At 39.1% G+C, this 17,863-nt stretch overlaps 1 protein-coding gene across 2 annotated transcripts in view; it reads left to right on the top strand.

The window, feature by feature from the left end:
- LOC102862813 (E3 ubiquitin-protein ligase RING2-like) overlaps positions 1-17,863 on the top strand; it is a 55,315-nt gene that overhangs the window by 26,843 nt on the left and 10,609 nt on the right. The window contains exons 2-4 of one of the 2 annotated variants that reach the window (XM_006901315.1): positions 11,072-11,160; positions 15,839-15,999; positions 16,694-16,909. In XM_006901315.1, the coding sequence (XP_006901377.1) occupies positions 11,074-11,160; positions 15,839-15,999; positions 16,694-16,909 (464 nt within the window). In that variant the 5' untranslated portion in view covers positions 11,072-11,073. The remainder of the gene's footprint in view (positions 1-11,071; positions 11,161-15,838; positions 16,000-16,693; positions 16,910-17,863) is intronic. The other variant, XM_006901316.1, reaches the window with a different exon arrangement.

The following is a 17,863-nucleotide window of genomic DNA, read 5'->3' as shown; positions in this document are numbered from 1 at the left end:
TGGACTGCTAGGAAACAAACAGATTTGTCCTGGAAAGGGTTAAACCGGGTGGCTCCTTGGAGGCAAGGATTCTGAGGCTCCATCTAACATACTTTGGGCATGTTGTGAGGAGAGACCTGTCCTTGGAGAAGGACATCATGCTTGGGAGGGTGGAGGGACAGCGCAGGAGGGGAAGGCTCTCTCTGAGGTGGATTGATTAAGTGACTGGGATAATTGGGATGGGTGTGTCAGAGGCAGTGCGATTGCCACAGGATAGAGCAGGGTTTAGGGCTGTTGTACATAAGGTCGCTATGAGTCACAAGCGACTGGACAGCACACAACAACAACAACAACAACAACAACAACATTCAAACCCATTAGCCACACTCCACAGGAGAAAGGACTTGTAGTCTTTTGTTGCCATAAATCTTCGAGAACCCTCTGGAGCACTTCAACTCTTCACATTGTATCACTGTGAATTATATAGTATATTTGGTCTCAGCCTATTTATAAGAAAGATTGTTTCCTTTTACATTGATTCTTGGATCTAATCCACAATGTAGGGTGAAAGTGTTGAGACCAATTTATGATGTGTCACATCACAAATCTCCTTCCCTTGTTTACAACCTTGAAGTTGAGTCCAGTTAATTTTTAAAGAAAAAGCATTAAATAAGTGCTTATGCAAATTTCACCATACTTTTCCTATTCTTTAGAGGCGCTCTGGTGGTGTGGTAGTCTGTACAGAGGTGTCCTACTAACCCAGAGTCCCTGCTTTTCTGGCACTTTGAATTGATAAACAGGAAGAAGACAGGCAGTATCCTCTTGTGTCATGTACAGACCCAGAAAACTCACTGGTGGTTCAGCCTGTGAGTCAGTTCCAACTGGAAAGCAGAATTTTTTTTTCTTGTTCTTCTAGCGCCTTTTTAATCTTCTACTGAAGATTATCCAAAAACGACTGGAACAACGCATCAGCAGAGAACTGCCAGAAGTCCAGGCTGGGTTTAGAAGGGGTCGTGGTACTAGGGATATTGTAGTTAATGTTAGATGGATCTTGGCTGAAAGCAGGGAATACCAGAGGAATGTCTATCTGTGTTTCATTGACTATGCAAAGGCCTTTGACTGTGTGGATCATAAAAACTGTGACTGACTCTGAGAAGAATGGGAGTCCCAGAACACTTGCTCGTGCTAATGAGAAACCTATACTTGGACCAAGAGGCAGTTGTCAGAACAGAGCAAGGAAACACTGCATGGTTCAAAATTGGGAAGGGCGTACGCCAAGCATATGTCCTGTCTCCATACCTTTTCAACTTGTATGCAGGACAAATTATTCGGGAGGCTGGGCTCTATGAGGAGGAATGTGGGGTCAAGATTGGTGGAAGATCTATCAACAGTCTGCGGTATGCAGATGACACAACCCTGCTTGCGGAAAGTGAGGAGGACCTGAAGCACTTGCTGCAGAGGTTTGAGGACTGCAGCCTCCAATATGGATTGAGGCTCAATGTCAAGAAGACAAAGATTCTCACCACTGGACCAATTGGCAGTGTCAGAATGGATGGTGGAGAGATTGAGATTGTTCACAGCTTTAGTTTGCTTGGCTCCACAGTCAACACTCTTGGCACCAGTAGCCAGGAAATTAAAAGGTGCATTGCCATGGAAAAGTCTGTTGTAAGGGACCTCTCCAAAGTACTGAAGAGCAGTAGTGTCTTTCTGGAGACTAAGGTGCATCTTTAGGCCATGGTCTTTGCAATCACTTGTTATGCATCAGAGAGTTGGAAAATGACTAGGGAGGATAGAAGGAGAACTGATGCCTTTGAGCTGTGGTGCTGGAGAAGAGATTGAGGGTATCATGGACTGCCAGGAAAACAAATAGATTCATGCTGCAAAGGGTCAAACCAGGCGGCTTCTTGGAGGCAAGGATTCTGAGGCTCCGCCTAACATCCTTTGGACATGTTGTAAGGCGGGACCAGTCCTTGGAGAGCGCCATAATACATGGTAGGGTGGTGGAACAGCACAGGAGGGCAAGGCCCTCCCTGAGGTGGAGTGACTGGGGCAATTGGGATGGGGGTATCGGAGATGGTACGATTGGCACAGGACAGAGTGGAGTCTAGGGGTGTTGTACATAGGGTCACCATGAGTCGCAAGCGACTCGATGGCACATAACAACAACAACAACAATTGGGTCATTGATTGGGAAAAACAAAAAGCCTGGCCATTGTATATTTTGTACTTTTTTTTGGTAGAGCTTTTTACTTGTATTATCTTTTTCATGTTCACAATTTCTTCCTGTTAGCCGAGGCCATTCAAAATTATCCTTGGAGAAGTATGCTACCTGTCTAGTAACCAGGGAGCTCTGTAGCCTAGTCTGTAGTGAGTTGTGCTGCAACAAATTATTACAAACTATACGAATTGTACCTCTATGTCCAATTTGAACTTGATGGCAATTAATTTGAAGGGTGTTTTTTTTTTTTTAAATCTAGTAACTAGCTCAGTAAGTAGGTTATAGTAAAAATACACATAGGAGGTAAGAATTTAGTCAGCAGAAATTTACAGCTTTGTTTCAGAGAAACCCATGCAAGCACATTGTGTTACTACAACAGGTGTCAAATAATTCTTATAAAATTGTGCTTAGAACTCCTGATTAATTAGAATTTACTAGCTGTTAACCCCTGAGTACAGAAACTGAGAATGTCTTCCTAGAGTAAATGAAATCATTCTCTTGAATCATGAGGTTTTTAGAGGGACTCTGTGGTCTCTTTAGTTGCTCCAGAGAGCAGATGTTGGTCTCACAGCACTCTTGTGGTTGAAGGCCCTTAGGGTTGACTGGCCAGCAGTTTGTAGAATCTGTGCCATCATGTGATCCTGATGATGATTGCATAGTACAAGAAGAAACAGTAATTCCCCTAAGTAGAAAAGTTTCTATTATAATAGATTTTTTTTGGTTTGGGTTTCGTTGCCTCTGTCTCACCCGTATTATATTTTTCAGAGACTTGAGTCAAAGTTCATAGGGATACACACAGAACCATGTAATCCTAGGTAATCATAGGATCCAAGGCAAGAGCTGTATGAAAGATTGCTTAGACTTCACATAATATTGGGTACTCTCATCCATGATCAAGATGAGAAAAGACAGGCCTTGGTGAGTGGCCTCAAAATTGTAAACATAAATTTACATCTGAATGTTCTCTTTTTTCAAATATATTTTGTTTAAAATGTGCACTTTGGTGAAAGCTGATTGAAGCTCAGTTTGCTTTAAAAACCCCCAACTCAGTGTAATATTTTCTTTTTAAATTATTTTATTTTATTATTTTTGTGTGAGTGTACTGTCAAATCAGATCTGACTGGTACAGGAGGAGATTGTCCCTCCTTCCTCGGCAGAGCATCTGGTGGATTCAAACCGTGGGCCTCTGGGATTGTAGTTGCAGCTCCTTGCCACTAGGCCACCAGAGCTCCCAATATTTTCTTCTTAATACAATTTCAATTCCACTGAAAACTAGTCATTGCCATCAAGTCGGTTCTAACTATGGTGAACCTATAGGATGGAGTAGGATTGCCCATAAGGTTTCCTATATGCAATCTTTATGTATGCAAACTGTCACATCTTTCTCTCCAGGAAAGCAAGGGTTGGGTTCAGATCACTTCCTTTTCATGTTACAGCTGAGCGCTTAACCACTGTACCACTAGGTCTCGTTACTTCCACTGAAAACTCTAATTCCTCAAATCCCCCCCCCTTTTCTGTAATTTTGTATCTTTATTGTAATTATTTAAGCCTTCCTTTGTAGGTTGTGTATTCTTAGGCAACAATATAGAGCAGTTTGCTTGACATATAATCATTGTTGATTGCCTTCTAGTTGAACATGACTCATAGCGACCCTGTAAACAAAAGGCTTGAAGCTCCTATACATCTCTCAACATTTATCAAAGTTCATAGAGTTTCTGGAGGCTTTTTATTTAGGAAGTGGATGCCACTTCTGCTTCCAAACCTGTCATAGTGTGCCACAGTTTTTATATGCCATTGGTTGTTGCGATGTATAGCAACCCTAAATACAGCAGCGCTGAATCCTTCCCTGTCCTAAGCCAGTCTTAACTTCAACATACCAACCCCCAATTGCCTCAGTTACTGTATCAGTCCATCTCATCCGGTTTCACCCTTTCTTTCCTGCGCTGTCTGTCCACCCTTATAAGCATGATGTCTTTCTCCAAGGATCGATCTCTCCTGATCACGTGCCCAAAGTAAGTGAGGTGGAGCTTCAAAATTCTAGCCTCCAAGGAGAGACCTGACTTCACCCTCTCCAAGACAGTTTTCTTTTTAAAAAATATTTATATGTATTTTATTATTTTTTTGTGTGTGTACCATCAAATTGGATCTGACAGGTAGAGGAGGAGATTGTCCCTCCTTCTCTAGCAGAGCATCTGGTGGATTCGAACCACACACCTCTGGGATTGCAGTGCAGCTTCTTCCTATTTGTTTTCTTGGTGATCCATGGTATGTTTAAGACTCTTTTCTACAGCACCACAACACAAAAGCATCTGTTGTTCTTCTGTCATCCTTAGTCATTGTTCAACTCTGTGAAGCATAACAAGTAATTGAGAAGATCGGGGCCTAGATTGGGCACACCTTTGTATCTGGACTGACATCGTTGCTCTTTAGCACTCTGGAGAGGTCCATAACAGTAGATTTTCCAAACTCATTTCGTCATATCCATTTAATATTTTAATTACTAGAACTCTTTCCCGTTGAGGAAATTAGGGGGCATGCCCAAGACCACATGGTAATTTCTGGCACATCCGAGAAAATCGTATCTGTGGCAATTTGGACATAATAGTTGGAGTAATGGAACAAAAAGTTATTTAGAGTGCTAGACTCATTAGAGAAGAATAAAGGAAGATAACTCTAGAGGAGTGTTTTCTATAAATAAGTTGAAGTAATGCAATACTAGTTGCAAGGTAATGTGAGATCAGAAGAGTACTGCTTCTGATTTTAAGGTGAATAATCCTTCTTGTATTGTCACTATGTTGTATCTGCTTCCCAATTTTTATAACATCTAGGATATCTTCCCAATGTGCATACTAGATCCCATCCTACTAAGACAAGTAGTTACCAGGACAAAAGATAGAATTAATGAAGTGCAGATTCAAGTGTATTGGGTAAAGTCTGCTTTTATTTTACATATAAATTTGAGGACAGAATTACAAGCTGAAAGTGGAAGAAGCGTGTAACATTTCAGAAATTTGAGGAGAAAGTAGGAAAGAAATAATTTTCTGGGATTAGTTAAAAAATTAACTGTAGTTGGTAGGACATCATAAAAACATCTGTTTTTAAGGTGATTTTGACTTAAAGGCAACCTGTACGTGCAGAGTAGGATTGCTCCATAAAGTTTTCAAGACTTTTTGGTAGCGGATTATCTGGACTTTCTTTCACTGTGCCTCTAGGAGAGTTTGAACTGCCAACCTATTAGCTAGAAGTCAAACATTTACTCTACCCCACCTCAACCAAACCAAACTCATTGCTTTTAAGTTTGTTCTGATTCATGTTAACTCTCCATCATTTTGCCAATCTCCCATTGAGCTGCTAAACTCAGAACTGATTGCCTTTTGATTAGTAGCAGCATAAGGAATGTAGTGTATTACCCAGGAGGCCCTATGTAAGCTTTATGAGCATTTAAAGTCAAATGCTTATGTATTTTTCCCTTCTTCTGTAGTCTGCAAGATTGCTGTTGTTATTGTTGTTTACTATAGAGTTAGACCTAAATCATTCCTGACCCTCCAGTGGGTTTTCAGAGACAATAAATTACATGGGAGTTGTTTGCCCATCTGTTCCAGCTGAGCAGCTGGTAGATTCAAACTGCATACCTTTGTGCCAGTTCCTTACCATTTAGCTACCAGAGCTCCCTGAGTTGCTGTTAGTTAGAATTACATCCATGACAGTAGTTTAAGATATTTCGTGCAAAGACATAAAATTATCCAGAATTGAGAATTTGACAGGCAATTACAGCAAAAGGAGAGATTGCCAAAAGAGTGGAACGACTGTAGAGAATTGGTTTTTCAGCATTCCAAATTTTAAAAAAACATTTACTGAAAACTCTCTTCAGTGAAATTGAGAATTCAACAAGATAATGTCTGTGGCAGTGAGGTTTTGTTAAAATACTCCATTAAGCAAATTACATTTTGTAACAGGCTCAAATTACATTGTATAATATGCTATAATAAACACTACAAACATTTTAGTTTTCAGCTTTGAGAGTTCATTTGCCATATTATTGATAGAGTGATTTTTAAAAAAAACTATTGAAAATGGTGAATTAAGGTATTTTTGGTAGAGAGAATATACTCCCTGGTTTTAGAACTTTTCTTTGAAAAATGATATGTTTTCTTATTGAAGCATTACATTTGAGCAAATAAAATGGGAATAGTGATTAAGCTCACTATCTCCTCTGGGTAAATTCTTTTTGTCTTGAATTGTTGATTGTCTCCTAATGACCTACCTGGTCTTTTGAAAAAGAATAAACCAGGGCGAAGTATTTGCTTTCTAAGTACAAGGATTTTTTTCTTTTAAATTTTGGTATGGCAAACGCAGAGTATTTCAGTGTTGCTGTCTTGTTCTATATTAGACCAATAATTTAACAATGGATAGACAAATGAAGGAACCTTGGTGATAAAGTGATTAAGCAATTCCACTGCCAATGAAGAGGCAGTTCAAAATGACCAGGAGAAAAGACCTAATGATCAGCTTCCCTATGAAGCAGTTTCTGCTCTGCAAACATTGGTCACCACGGTTTGGAAGGTTTCAAGAATCGCTAACAACAGACAAAAGTGAATATTTAAAAAAAAAGAATTATGTATTAAAAAATAAGTAGGATTTCATGTAGTTGCTCATATTTAAACATGTATTTAAATAACAGCTAAAAATATGTCTTCCTGTGTACATACTGGTAGACTAATTTGCTTATGTAAGAGTTTTTTTACCTAAAGTATCATCTTTTTTTTTTTTAAAGAAAACTGAGCAATTTAAAATTAAACTTTGGTGGGTAGAAAATGAAGACTGTTAATTTAATATGCTTTGTTTTAGTCATGGAAGTAGTAAAGAAAATGAATTATTTTTTTTTTTTTTAAGAATGTGATGGTAGTTACCATAAATGCCATCAACTGACATCATTTTATTAAGGAAGATATTAAGAAAATGAACTTCAAAAGAGACAAGGGAATGTTACTCATGTCCAACGTTGAAAAAAAATGATAAAATTCAGATTTATAATAATTTTAATAACAAGTGGTATTTTAATATATAGAATTAAAGTCTAAGTCATCGCAGTTTCATGTTGTGCATGGGCATGGGAGAGTTGGACAGTGAATAGGGTTGATAGAGAATTGACGCCTTTGAGCTGTGGTGCTGGAGAAGAGTGTTGAATCTAGGAGAACAAAAAGGTGTGTCCTGGAGAGGGTGAAGCTGTAATGCTCCTTGGAGTCAAGGATTCTGAAGCTTCATCTGATACACTTTGGGCATGTTGCAAGGAGGGACTGGTCCTTGGAGATGGATATCATCTTTGAGAGAGTGTAGGGAAGGCACAGGCCCTTGATAAGATGGATCAATTCTGTGATTGGGATGGTGGAAATGAGTGTGTCAGAGACTGCGAGGTTGGCACAGGATAGAGCAGCATTTAGGGCTTCTGTACATAAGGTCACTATGAGTCACAAGCGACTCAATGGCACATAATAACAACAGCAACAAGATGACATGACATGACTGTAAATCAGAAATAGGCAAAGTGAATTTAGGAACCAAAACAGACAGTAGACATGTCAGCTTAGAATTTTGAGTACAGTAGCAGACTGGTAGGGGCAGAGGTTAGGAATTTTAATTGATGCCTTTCAGCTGTGGTGCTGGAGAAGAGTATTGAGAGTACCATGGACTGCTAGGAAAACAAACAGATTCATCCTGGAAAGGGTCAAACCAGGTGGCTCCTTGGAGGCAAGGATTCTGAGGTTCTGTCTAACATACTTTGGACATGTAAGGAGAGACCAGTCCCTGGAGAAAGACATCATGCTTGGGAGGGTGGAGGGACAATGCAGGAGGGGAAGGTCCTCTATGAGGTGGATTGATTCAGTGACTGGGATAATTGGGATGGGAGTGTCAGAGACAGTGCGACTGGCACAGGACAGAGCAGAGTTTAGGCCTGTTGTACAAAGGGTTGCTAACTCAATGGCACATAACACCAAATGAGTTTATAATGTGTTTGATTTTTTTTTTTAAAGCTTTTACATTTTTGCACTGAAAATATACTACCTAGAGCAAGAAAACTAATAGCTCCATGCTTTGCTGTTGTGGAAAATTGGCGTTGGAAAGAAAAAATGAAATCAGGTTATTTCGTTATAAGATCCTTCAGCTCCCTTTCTTTACTGAGGAACGGTAGAAGGAACTAGGGCATTTGGTGTAATATAGTATTAGATTCCTATAGCGGTATACAAGATGCCTAGGGTCCAGCTCCTTGGAGAGGATTGGCAAGTTCTCTCCAGAGGATGCCACACAGTCAAAAAAGTGAATAGTATAAAAATTATTAGAGAAAAAACAAAGAAATATTAACAGCCAAGCGTAGTACAGTAAGAGGATCCCTCCTTGTGAGTGAGAAGGAATAAAGGCCTAGGGAAAGAGTTTCAGTATTTAAGGGGCCTTTTCTTTACTACTAACTTTCTTGCCTTTTAAATAGTAAATTTTCCTGATGAGAGGTGAGAGATAACTTTTTCTTACACTGTGATCACAGTTGTATTTTAAGGTTACAGCAGTGGTTGTACTTCCCAAGATCTTGGAACTCATCACTTCCAAACAGAACTATGGGATGGAGGGGTTCATCCAGTGCTGCAGCAGTTGTTACTGACGCCAGTTCTATTTTCCAGAACTTCACTGGACCCCCTTTCTCCATGTTCTTATTGTTCTCTCTGACCTGTACAGTTGTTGTTGTTGTTATGTGCCATCGAGTCGCCTGCGACTCATAGTGACCCTATGTACAACAGCCCTAAACTCCGCTCTGTCCTGTGCCAATCGCACTGTCTCTGACACTCCCATCCCAATTATCCCAGTCACTGAATCAATCCACCTCATAGAGGGCCTTCCTCTACTGCGCCGTCCCTCCACCCTCCCAAGCATGATGTCCCTCTCCAAGGACCGGTCTCTCCTCACTACATGTCCGAAGTAAGTTAGACGGAGCCTCAGAATCCTTGCCTCTAAGGAGCCACCCGGTTTAACCCTCTCCAGGACAAATCTATTTGTTTTCCTAGCAGTCCATGGTATTCTCAGTACTCTTCTCCAGCACCACAGCTCAAAGGCATCAATTCTCCTTCTATCCTCCTTGGTCATTGTCCAACTCTCTGATGCATAACAGGTGATTGCGAAGACCATGGCCTGTATCAGATGCACCTTAGTCTCCAGAGAGACACCATTGCTCTTCAGTACTTTGGAGAGGTCCCTAACAGCAGACTTTCCCATGGCAATGCACCTTTTAATTTCCCGGCTGCTGGTGCCAAGACTGTTGACTATGGAGCCAAGCAAACTAAAGCTGTGTACAATCTCAATCTCTTCACCATCCATCCTGATGCTGCCGATTGGTCCAGTGGTGAGAATCTTTGTCTTCTTGACATTGAGCCTCAGTCCATATTGGAGGCTGCAGTCCTTGACCCTCTGCAGCAGGTGCTTCAGGTCCTCCTCAGTTTCAGCACGCAGGGTTGTGTCATCCGCATAACACAGATTGTTGATAAATCGTCCACCAATCTTGACCCCACATTTCTCCTCCTAGAGCCCAGTCTCCCGGATAATCTGTTCTGTATATAGGATGCATCCCTGGCGTATGCCCTTCCCAATTTTGAACCATGCAGTGTTCCCTTGCTCTGTTCTGACGACTGCCTCCTGGTCCAAGTATAAGTTTCGCATTAGAACGATCAAGTGTTCTGGGATTCCCATTCTTCTCAGAGTCAGCCACAGTTTGTTATGATCTACACAGTCAAATGCCTTTGCATAGTCAATGAAACACAAATAGACATTCCTCTGGTATTCCCTGCTTTCAGTAGCATTCTCTAAATAATTGAGACTATCATAAAAATCATTACACTTAATCAATTTGCCTGTGGAATGTAACTGTACGTAAAATGAGTTTGCCTCTGGAAGGGTTAATAAATATTGGTGTGGGGGGTTGGGATTAGGAAGAGCTTTCTGAGACTTAGAAATGAGACATTGGGTAGGGAATTTTTCTAAGTAGAGCTTTGAAAATAGAAGTAGAATGAGTAGTGGCTTAAAGAACTCTGAAGAAGATTTTGTATCTCTGAAAATAAGACTAGATGGTCTTGCTAAGGGGCCTGGCATTTTCCTGAGATTTTGTTCTAAGTTCCATGACCATCAGTTTCAGAAAAATAATTTTTAAAGATTGTTTTCAACAACACTTAGGCACTTTTCTTGATATTAAGCACTTTCCTTGTGCCATCTGGTGGGCATTCAGAATCAATGTCTCTTGCTCTCAAATAGCTCAGATTTGCAAATGGAAAGATTCTTTAGCTTTTTCTTTGTTTATGAGATTAATGACTCGAATTTTTTTTTGTTTGCATAGCAGAGTTTATATTTGTGTCTTAAATGTAAATAATATTCTTTCTTTAAGGAGGAACAATTCTCATCAAATGTCAATATTACTTTTATGACATTGTTACTTAAATATGCTTTTAAAAACAAAATATAAAATGTTTAATGTACATCGTTCCCGTGCAGCAATAAGATAAATATTAATTTACAAATACCAGGTAAATAAAATAAAAATGAATTAAATTTAAATCAACATCTAGGAAATCTAGAATGATCTTATTTTGTAAACTAAAACCAATTGTTTTGGTTCTAATAGAAAGGCATATATGACTCAAATTATTAATGACTCATTTTGATTGGTGACCAATGTGTGGATTCTATTTTTATTATTCTCAAATTTGCATTTATTGTCCTTTCAAATAAATTTTTTTTCTCACTGTAGATGCAAATTATAACTACACCTCTTTTGCTTTCATCGATAAATATTCATCTAGTATGTGCTCAAATAAATTTTTTTTCTCCTTTTATTTCTAGCAATGTCTCAGGCTGTGCAGACAAATGGAACTCAGCCATTAAGTAAAACATGGGAACTCAGTTTGTATGAGTTACAACGAACACCTCAGGTAATGTAGATAAAGACAACTTAAAGAGAATGTGAGGCCTGTATAAACAGTGATATGTTGTTAGATTCTAAAATTTGAAATATTAAGTAATAATAATCATATAAAAATAGTCCTGGCTCTGTTTGACTCACTAACATACCTTCAGGTCAGCAGATAATCTGAATGCATACCCTCTATGCCAGGTTTTAGGCTAGAGGCAAGGTGGACAGTGATAAATAAAATAGATGTGGCACCTGCCCATGTTTTTTATAGATATTAAACAAGTAAACCCCTATCGAATTACATGTAAGCCATTTAAAAGGAAAGTCCTTCAGTGCTGTAATGGAGAATGAACAAACAAATCCTACCACCATCAAGTCATTTTTTTCTGACTTATAACACCCCTATAGAGCAGAGTATAATTGCCCTTTAGAGTTTTCAAGGCTGTAATTTTTATGGCCACCTGTTACTTTGTTTTGGTTTGGTGACTTGTTTGCTGCTCTTTCATAGAAGCTATGACATTGGCATTATATCGTCAGGATCATTGTGCTAGGCAGTTTTAGCACAGCTTTCTGAATGTGAGTGATGTGTACAAACAGAACTGACCATGCAGTTAGAATAATGCTGTCTGACACTGTGGGAAAATGTCAGCCTCACATCTGGGCATCTAACAACAGCATACTCATAGACACACAGTGCATAAGTGTGGAAGAGTGGTGAACAGAGACGTGTGTAAATTCTTGAGAGATGTTTAGCTGTGCAGGGGAATAAACAACAAAATTTGGAGTGTACAGAGAATTCAGAGGGATTTTTAATGTTTATTGTATGGGACAGAGTGTGCTCACCTTTTGCCCCAATTTTACATAATTTATAAAGGCATCATTCACATTGCACATGCAGCAGCATTACTGAGGTAGAGATGTATTAGGCTGACCTAGTGGGAAGGGAGAAATTGATGATGTCTGCTGACAAAGAAGGAGTACTAGTGGGGAAATTTCCCTTTGATAGGCAATGGACAATTTCTGTGTGTAACAAGAAAGAAGGTAGTTTGCATATTTGGTAGAGAAGTGGGATGATTTATTAATGATTGGTTGATTTTATAATTTGTTAATAGTAAGATTGAATAATTTGTTGACAGATCTGGAAGGAAAGTCTGCAGGTAGAAGAAAATGGTAAAATTAGTTTGTACCAAAAATGTGGAAGACAGTTACTTGGCCAGCTAATAGAAAAGATCTTATGATGCTCTCAGTCACTGATCCAGTAGAGAAAGCATTGGAATGATGAAGGGCCAGTGCAAATTGGAACTGGCTGTTGTTATATTATTGGAAGTTCACTCAATTAAAAGTTTGAGGCATTGAATAGTAGTGAACAAAACAAAATTTCAAAGGGCAGCTCGTGAAGACAAAGCAAAGTGAAAATGCTTTAAGAGTCAGAATCTGATAATCAAAAAGGAAGAACTTTCTTGGATTTTCTGAAGCTGAAGGAATTGACGAACTAATTCCATTCATGAGTTTTAATAATGAAAAATGCAACGGGAAAAATCTTGAATGATCCAGGAAGACCAAAGTAAGATGGAATAGTCACTGTACCAAAAAGAATTGACTGACACAGAACCACTTTAGGAAGTAGCATATGATTAAGAACCAAAGATAATAAAAGGAAGAAGTTCAAGTTTCTCTGAGGGCTGACAAAAAATAAGGCCCCAGGAATTGATGGAATACCAGTTGACATAATTTAACAAACAGATGCAGCCTTTGATGTATCAGACTGTAGCACTGATATCATATGCAATCAAAGTCTTGTTGAAGGTTATTGGCTAGAACAGTACATCAACTAAGAACTGCCAGAAATACACCTAGGTTTAGAAGAGACTGGTGATGTCAGATGGATCTTAGCTGAAAGTTGAGGGTACCAGAAGGATGTCTTTTAGTGTTTTATTGACTGTTCAAAGGCATTGACTATGTGGATCACAACAAAGTGTGTCTTGCATTGAGAAGAATGAGAATCCCAGGACACTTGACTGTGCTCATGTGAAACTTATACCAACACCAGGAAGCTGTTGTCCAAATATAACAAGGGAATGCTGCAGGGTTAAAAATCAAGAAAAGACTGTACCAGAGAGATATCCTTTCTTCATGTCTTTTCAGTCTGTATGATGAACAAATCATTCGAGAGGCTGGACTTCATGAAGAAAAATGTGGCATCAGGATTAGAGGAAGACTCATCAACAACTTGCGTTATGCAGATGACATAGCGTTGCTTGCTAAAAACTGAGGAGGACTTGAAATGTTTGCTGCAGAAGATCAAGGGCTTTAGCTTTCAATATGGATATCAAAATCAAGAAAACAAAGATCTTCACTACCATGCCAGTAGGTAGCATCATGATAGATGAAGATAATATTGAAGTTGTTAATAATTACATCTTGCTGGGATCCACAATCAACACCTTTAGCACCAGCAGCCAGGAAAACAAAAGATGAGTTGCATTGGGAAAAGCAGCTGTCAAAGACCTCTTCAGAGTGCTAAAGAGTAAATGGTGTCATTTTAGACACTAATGTGTAGCTGATCCAGGCCATGGTTTTCTCAGACCCTGGCTATGCATCTGAGAGCTGGACAGTGAGAGACTAAGGATAACAGAAGAATTAATACCTTTGAGTTGTGGTGCTGGAGAAGTGTATTGAATCTACTATGGACTGCCAAGAAAACAGACAGGTCTGTCTTAGAGAAAGGGAAACCAGGTTGCTCCTTGGAGGCTAGGATTTTGAAACTTTGTCTCACATACTTTGGACATGTTGTCAGGAGGGTGCAATCCTTAGAGAAGGACATCACTCTTGGAAGGGTAGGACAACTGTGGATGAGATAGATTGACACAGAGACTGTGGCAGTGGAGTCAGATGAGTCAGAGATGTTGAGGTTGGCTCAAGACAGCAAGGTTAACACCCATTGTTCATAGAGCCTCTATGATTTGTAGTCAGTGGAACAAAAACAGCAACTCTGTTAAAACCAATGTCAATGTGTAACAAACAGTATTGTTTCTTTTAGTGCCTCCATAACCTTTTTTCTCAAAGCCTGTTCATGAGTTAGGATCATAAGGATGGTGGTAAATAAAGTAAGAGCTGCTTATCTCTGCAACATTAGAACACTAAATGCATTTTTATATAGAAACCCCCCTTTTTTTTTAAATTATGACAAGTACATGTACTAATACTAATGTAGGTGACTGGTGGTTCTGTGGTAGAATTTTTATCTTCCAAGTATAAGACTTAAATTCAATTCCTCATGTCATATGTGACCATCATGACCTGTTGGAGGCTGGTGTGTTGTTTTGCTGTTGGACAGGTTTAAGCAGAGCTTTCCAGGGTAGGACAGACTGAAAAGGAAAGGCCTGGTGATATATTTAAGAAGCATCAGCTTTGACAGTCCTGTGGATTACAATGGTCAGGCTGCAGCTAATAGTGTAGTGAATAAAGACTATATTAGTCTTTTATTTCATATATATTATACTTATTCCTTAGACTAGTGCTTCTAAGCTTAATCCCAGTTTGTCTCTTAGTGAACTTTATGGTTTTGGGTTTTACTCCCAGGTCGCTGATCCACCTGGAGTTGATTTTTGTGTATGGTGGGAGATGTGGATCCTGTTTGAGCTTTATGCAGGTGGAAGTCCAGTTTTGCCAGCACCATTTGTTGAAGAGGTTGGCATTTCCCCATTTGATAGTTCTAATTTCCTTGTCGAATATCAGCTGACCATAGAGAGTCGGGTCTATTTCTGGATTCTCAATTCTGCTCCATTGGTCTCTGTGCTTGTCATTGTACCAGTACCGTGCTGTTTTGGTTACTACTGCTGTGTGTATTTTGAGGTCAGGGAGTGTTATACTTCTCACTTAATTTTTGTTGCTTATTTGGGGCCTCTTGCCTCTCCAAATAAATTTGATAATTCCCCTTTCAATCTCCTTGAAAAATGAATTTGGTATCTGGATTGGGATTGCATTGCTTTTGTAGGATTGTAATTTTCATGATATTGAGTCTTCCAGTCAGTTTGTATATTAGCTTGTCAATGACACTACTTTGTGTGAAATGGCTTTCATAGAGAAGACAGTTATACAGATCAAAAAGTGATTTTAAAGAGAAATGCTAGTTAACAGTTTATAAGTTAGAGAATAGTTTCATGCTGTTCATCCAAAGACTTTAAAATTTCACTTTAACGATTCCTTAAGGTTGGTAGTCTGAGTCTAGCCAGAGGCCCTCTGGGAAGAGAGGTAAAGTGACCAGCTTCTGGGGAAGTGGGAGTCAACCAGGGAAAACCTTCCAGAGCACAGCTGAGTGGATGGGGGCTGGTAGGGATAAGTAGTTAGCCCTGAGTATCTCATTTCCCAGGTAATAAAACAGTGTTAGAGCCAGAGCCATACAGCTAGTTAATATGGCTGGAACTAGAGCCTTAATCAGATTTGATACTTAATTTTTTTTTTATCACATTAGGCTGTTTTCTTAAGTTATCTCTTAAATGCATTGATACATTGTGTTTAGAGTTTATTATATAAGTTAGTGGTGGTGCTGCTGGAGTAGAAAATTACAGCTGCAACTGAATTGGCTTTCAGTTGGTAGTGGTGGGTGATGAGGACATGTGGAAATTATTTTTTTACTATTTTTAGTACTTTTGTATGTTTTAAATTGCCCAAAATTTAAAGCGACTCTTTTACAGGAGGCAATAACAGATGGTTTGGAAATTGTGGTTTCACCTAGAAGTCTGCACAGTGAATTAATGTGCCCAATTTGTTTGGATATGTTGAAGAACACTATGACTACAAAGGAGTGTTTACATCGTTTTTGTGCTGATTGCATTATCACAGCTCTCAGAAGTGGGTATGTTGAAATGAATTGTATTAGATACCTACATTGTAGGAGGATAGGGCTTGCAGTGAGGCTTGAGAAAGTTATTCTCTCTAACAGTATAATTCAGAACTATAAATTTTTATGTAATTTTACAAGCTTAAAAAGATGCATATTTTGTCTTGGGGAAAATACAAGCTAGAAACCTTCATGTTTTTGCTTAACTAAATTGTGAATATCTCATGGACTTTCCAAAGAACCAACAGACATGTATTGGAAAAAGTACATCCAAAGTGTGTGCTCCTTGGAGGCAAAGGTGGTGATGCTCCATCTCTCATACTTTGGACATGTTGCTAGGAGAGGCTGTTTTTTGGAAAGGGACATCATGCATGGGAAGGTGGAGGGTCAGTGAAATAGAGGAAGACCCCAAAGAAGGTGGATTGACACAGTGACTGCAGCAGTGAGCCCAAGGCTGTCAGAGATCATTAGGATGGCACAGGATAGATTGGGGTTCAGGTCATTTGTTCATAGAATTTTCTCTCCATGAGCAAGTTGGGTTAAGTTAACCCCATAATCAGATTTCAGAGGCATTGAGGCTAATGAGTTTTAAGTTTCTAGAACTTAGTAAAGTCATTCACTAAATGGTAATCATCTAAAAGCTGGCTATTTTTCTTTAGTTCAGAGTTACTGGCGTTATTTACATTTTCCTACCCTTCCTTTTTTTTAGCAACAAAGAATGTCCTACTTGTCGGAAAAAGCTGGTTTCCAAGAGATCACTAAGGCCGGACCCAAACTTTGATGCTCTAATCAGCAAAATTTATCCTAGCCGTGATGAGTATGAAGCTCATCAAGAGAGAGTATTAGCCAGGATCAACAAGCACAATAATCAGCAAGCACTCAGTCACAGCATTGAGGAAGGACTGAAGATACAGGCTCTGAACAGGTATATGTGAAAGTGCTCCAAAAAAGAGAATGTGTTCTGCAGTGAATGAATGGAAATCCAAGATCTCTATAGATGCTCATTAAAATTATTTTTTTAAAAAAGAGAGAATGTGTTCTTATGAATAGTGTACAGTTTACATTTTTTTTTAAAAACAGTAAAATGTAGTAACTGATGGTAGTTCCACATAGGTATCTTTTTCATGGATAGAACCTGTCTCCAGGCATGACAGAACATGTCATTGAAAAGCTAGACTCTTTATTCGGCCTCTTGACTCCACATTCTTCTCCACTTATACCCTTATTTCCCCTGTTCTCTGCTTGACAAAAGTCCTTGAAAATGTTGTCTGTGGCCATTATTCTAATTCTTCTGTATTTTGAATGTATTTAGGCTTTCATTCTCACAACCCTCAGATGGCACTTATCAAAGTTCTGTTTCCTCATTGTGGAACCACAGCTTATTTAGTAGCATATTTGGTTGTGTCTTTCTCTGATCAGATTTTTCCTCTTAGCTTTAAGGAGACCACAGTTTCCTATAAATATTCTCTCAAGGTGATTTTATCCAGTTTCATTGCTTTAGATCCTATTTATATACAGATGAATCCACATTCATGTATTCAGTTTGGTTTTCTGTGCTTTCCAGACTCCTTTCCTCATGGATATCTAATTTAATTAATATGTCCCATACTGAACTATTGATTTTTACCCATTATTTCTCTTCATTCTTCATTTCCTAGTTAATGCCAACTCTTCTCATTCTACTTGCTTGAATCTGATTCATCTTTAACATCTCTAAGAGACACAAATGCAGGTTATACACATGGACTTCACCTGATGGTATGCACAGGAATCAGATCGACTACATCTGTGGAAGGAACCGCTGGAGAAGCTCAATATCAGCTGTGAAAACTAGGCCGGGGGCTGATTGTGGAACAGACCACCAATTACTCATATGCAA

Source organism: Elephantulus edwardii, unplaced genomic scaffold (assembly GCF_000299155.1).
Source record: "Elephantulus edwardii isolate Elephantulus edwardi_28Jun2011 unplaced genomic scaffold, EleEdw1.0 scaffold00318, whole genome shotgun sequence".
NCBI classification, from domain to species: Eukaryota; Metazoa; Chordata; class Mammalia; order Macroscelidea; family Macroscelididae; genus Elephantulus; species Elephantulus edwardii.
The sequence above is the reverse complement of the archived record's forward strand: the minus strand, read 5'-3'. Positions and strand labels throughout refer to the sequence as shown.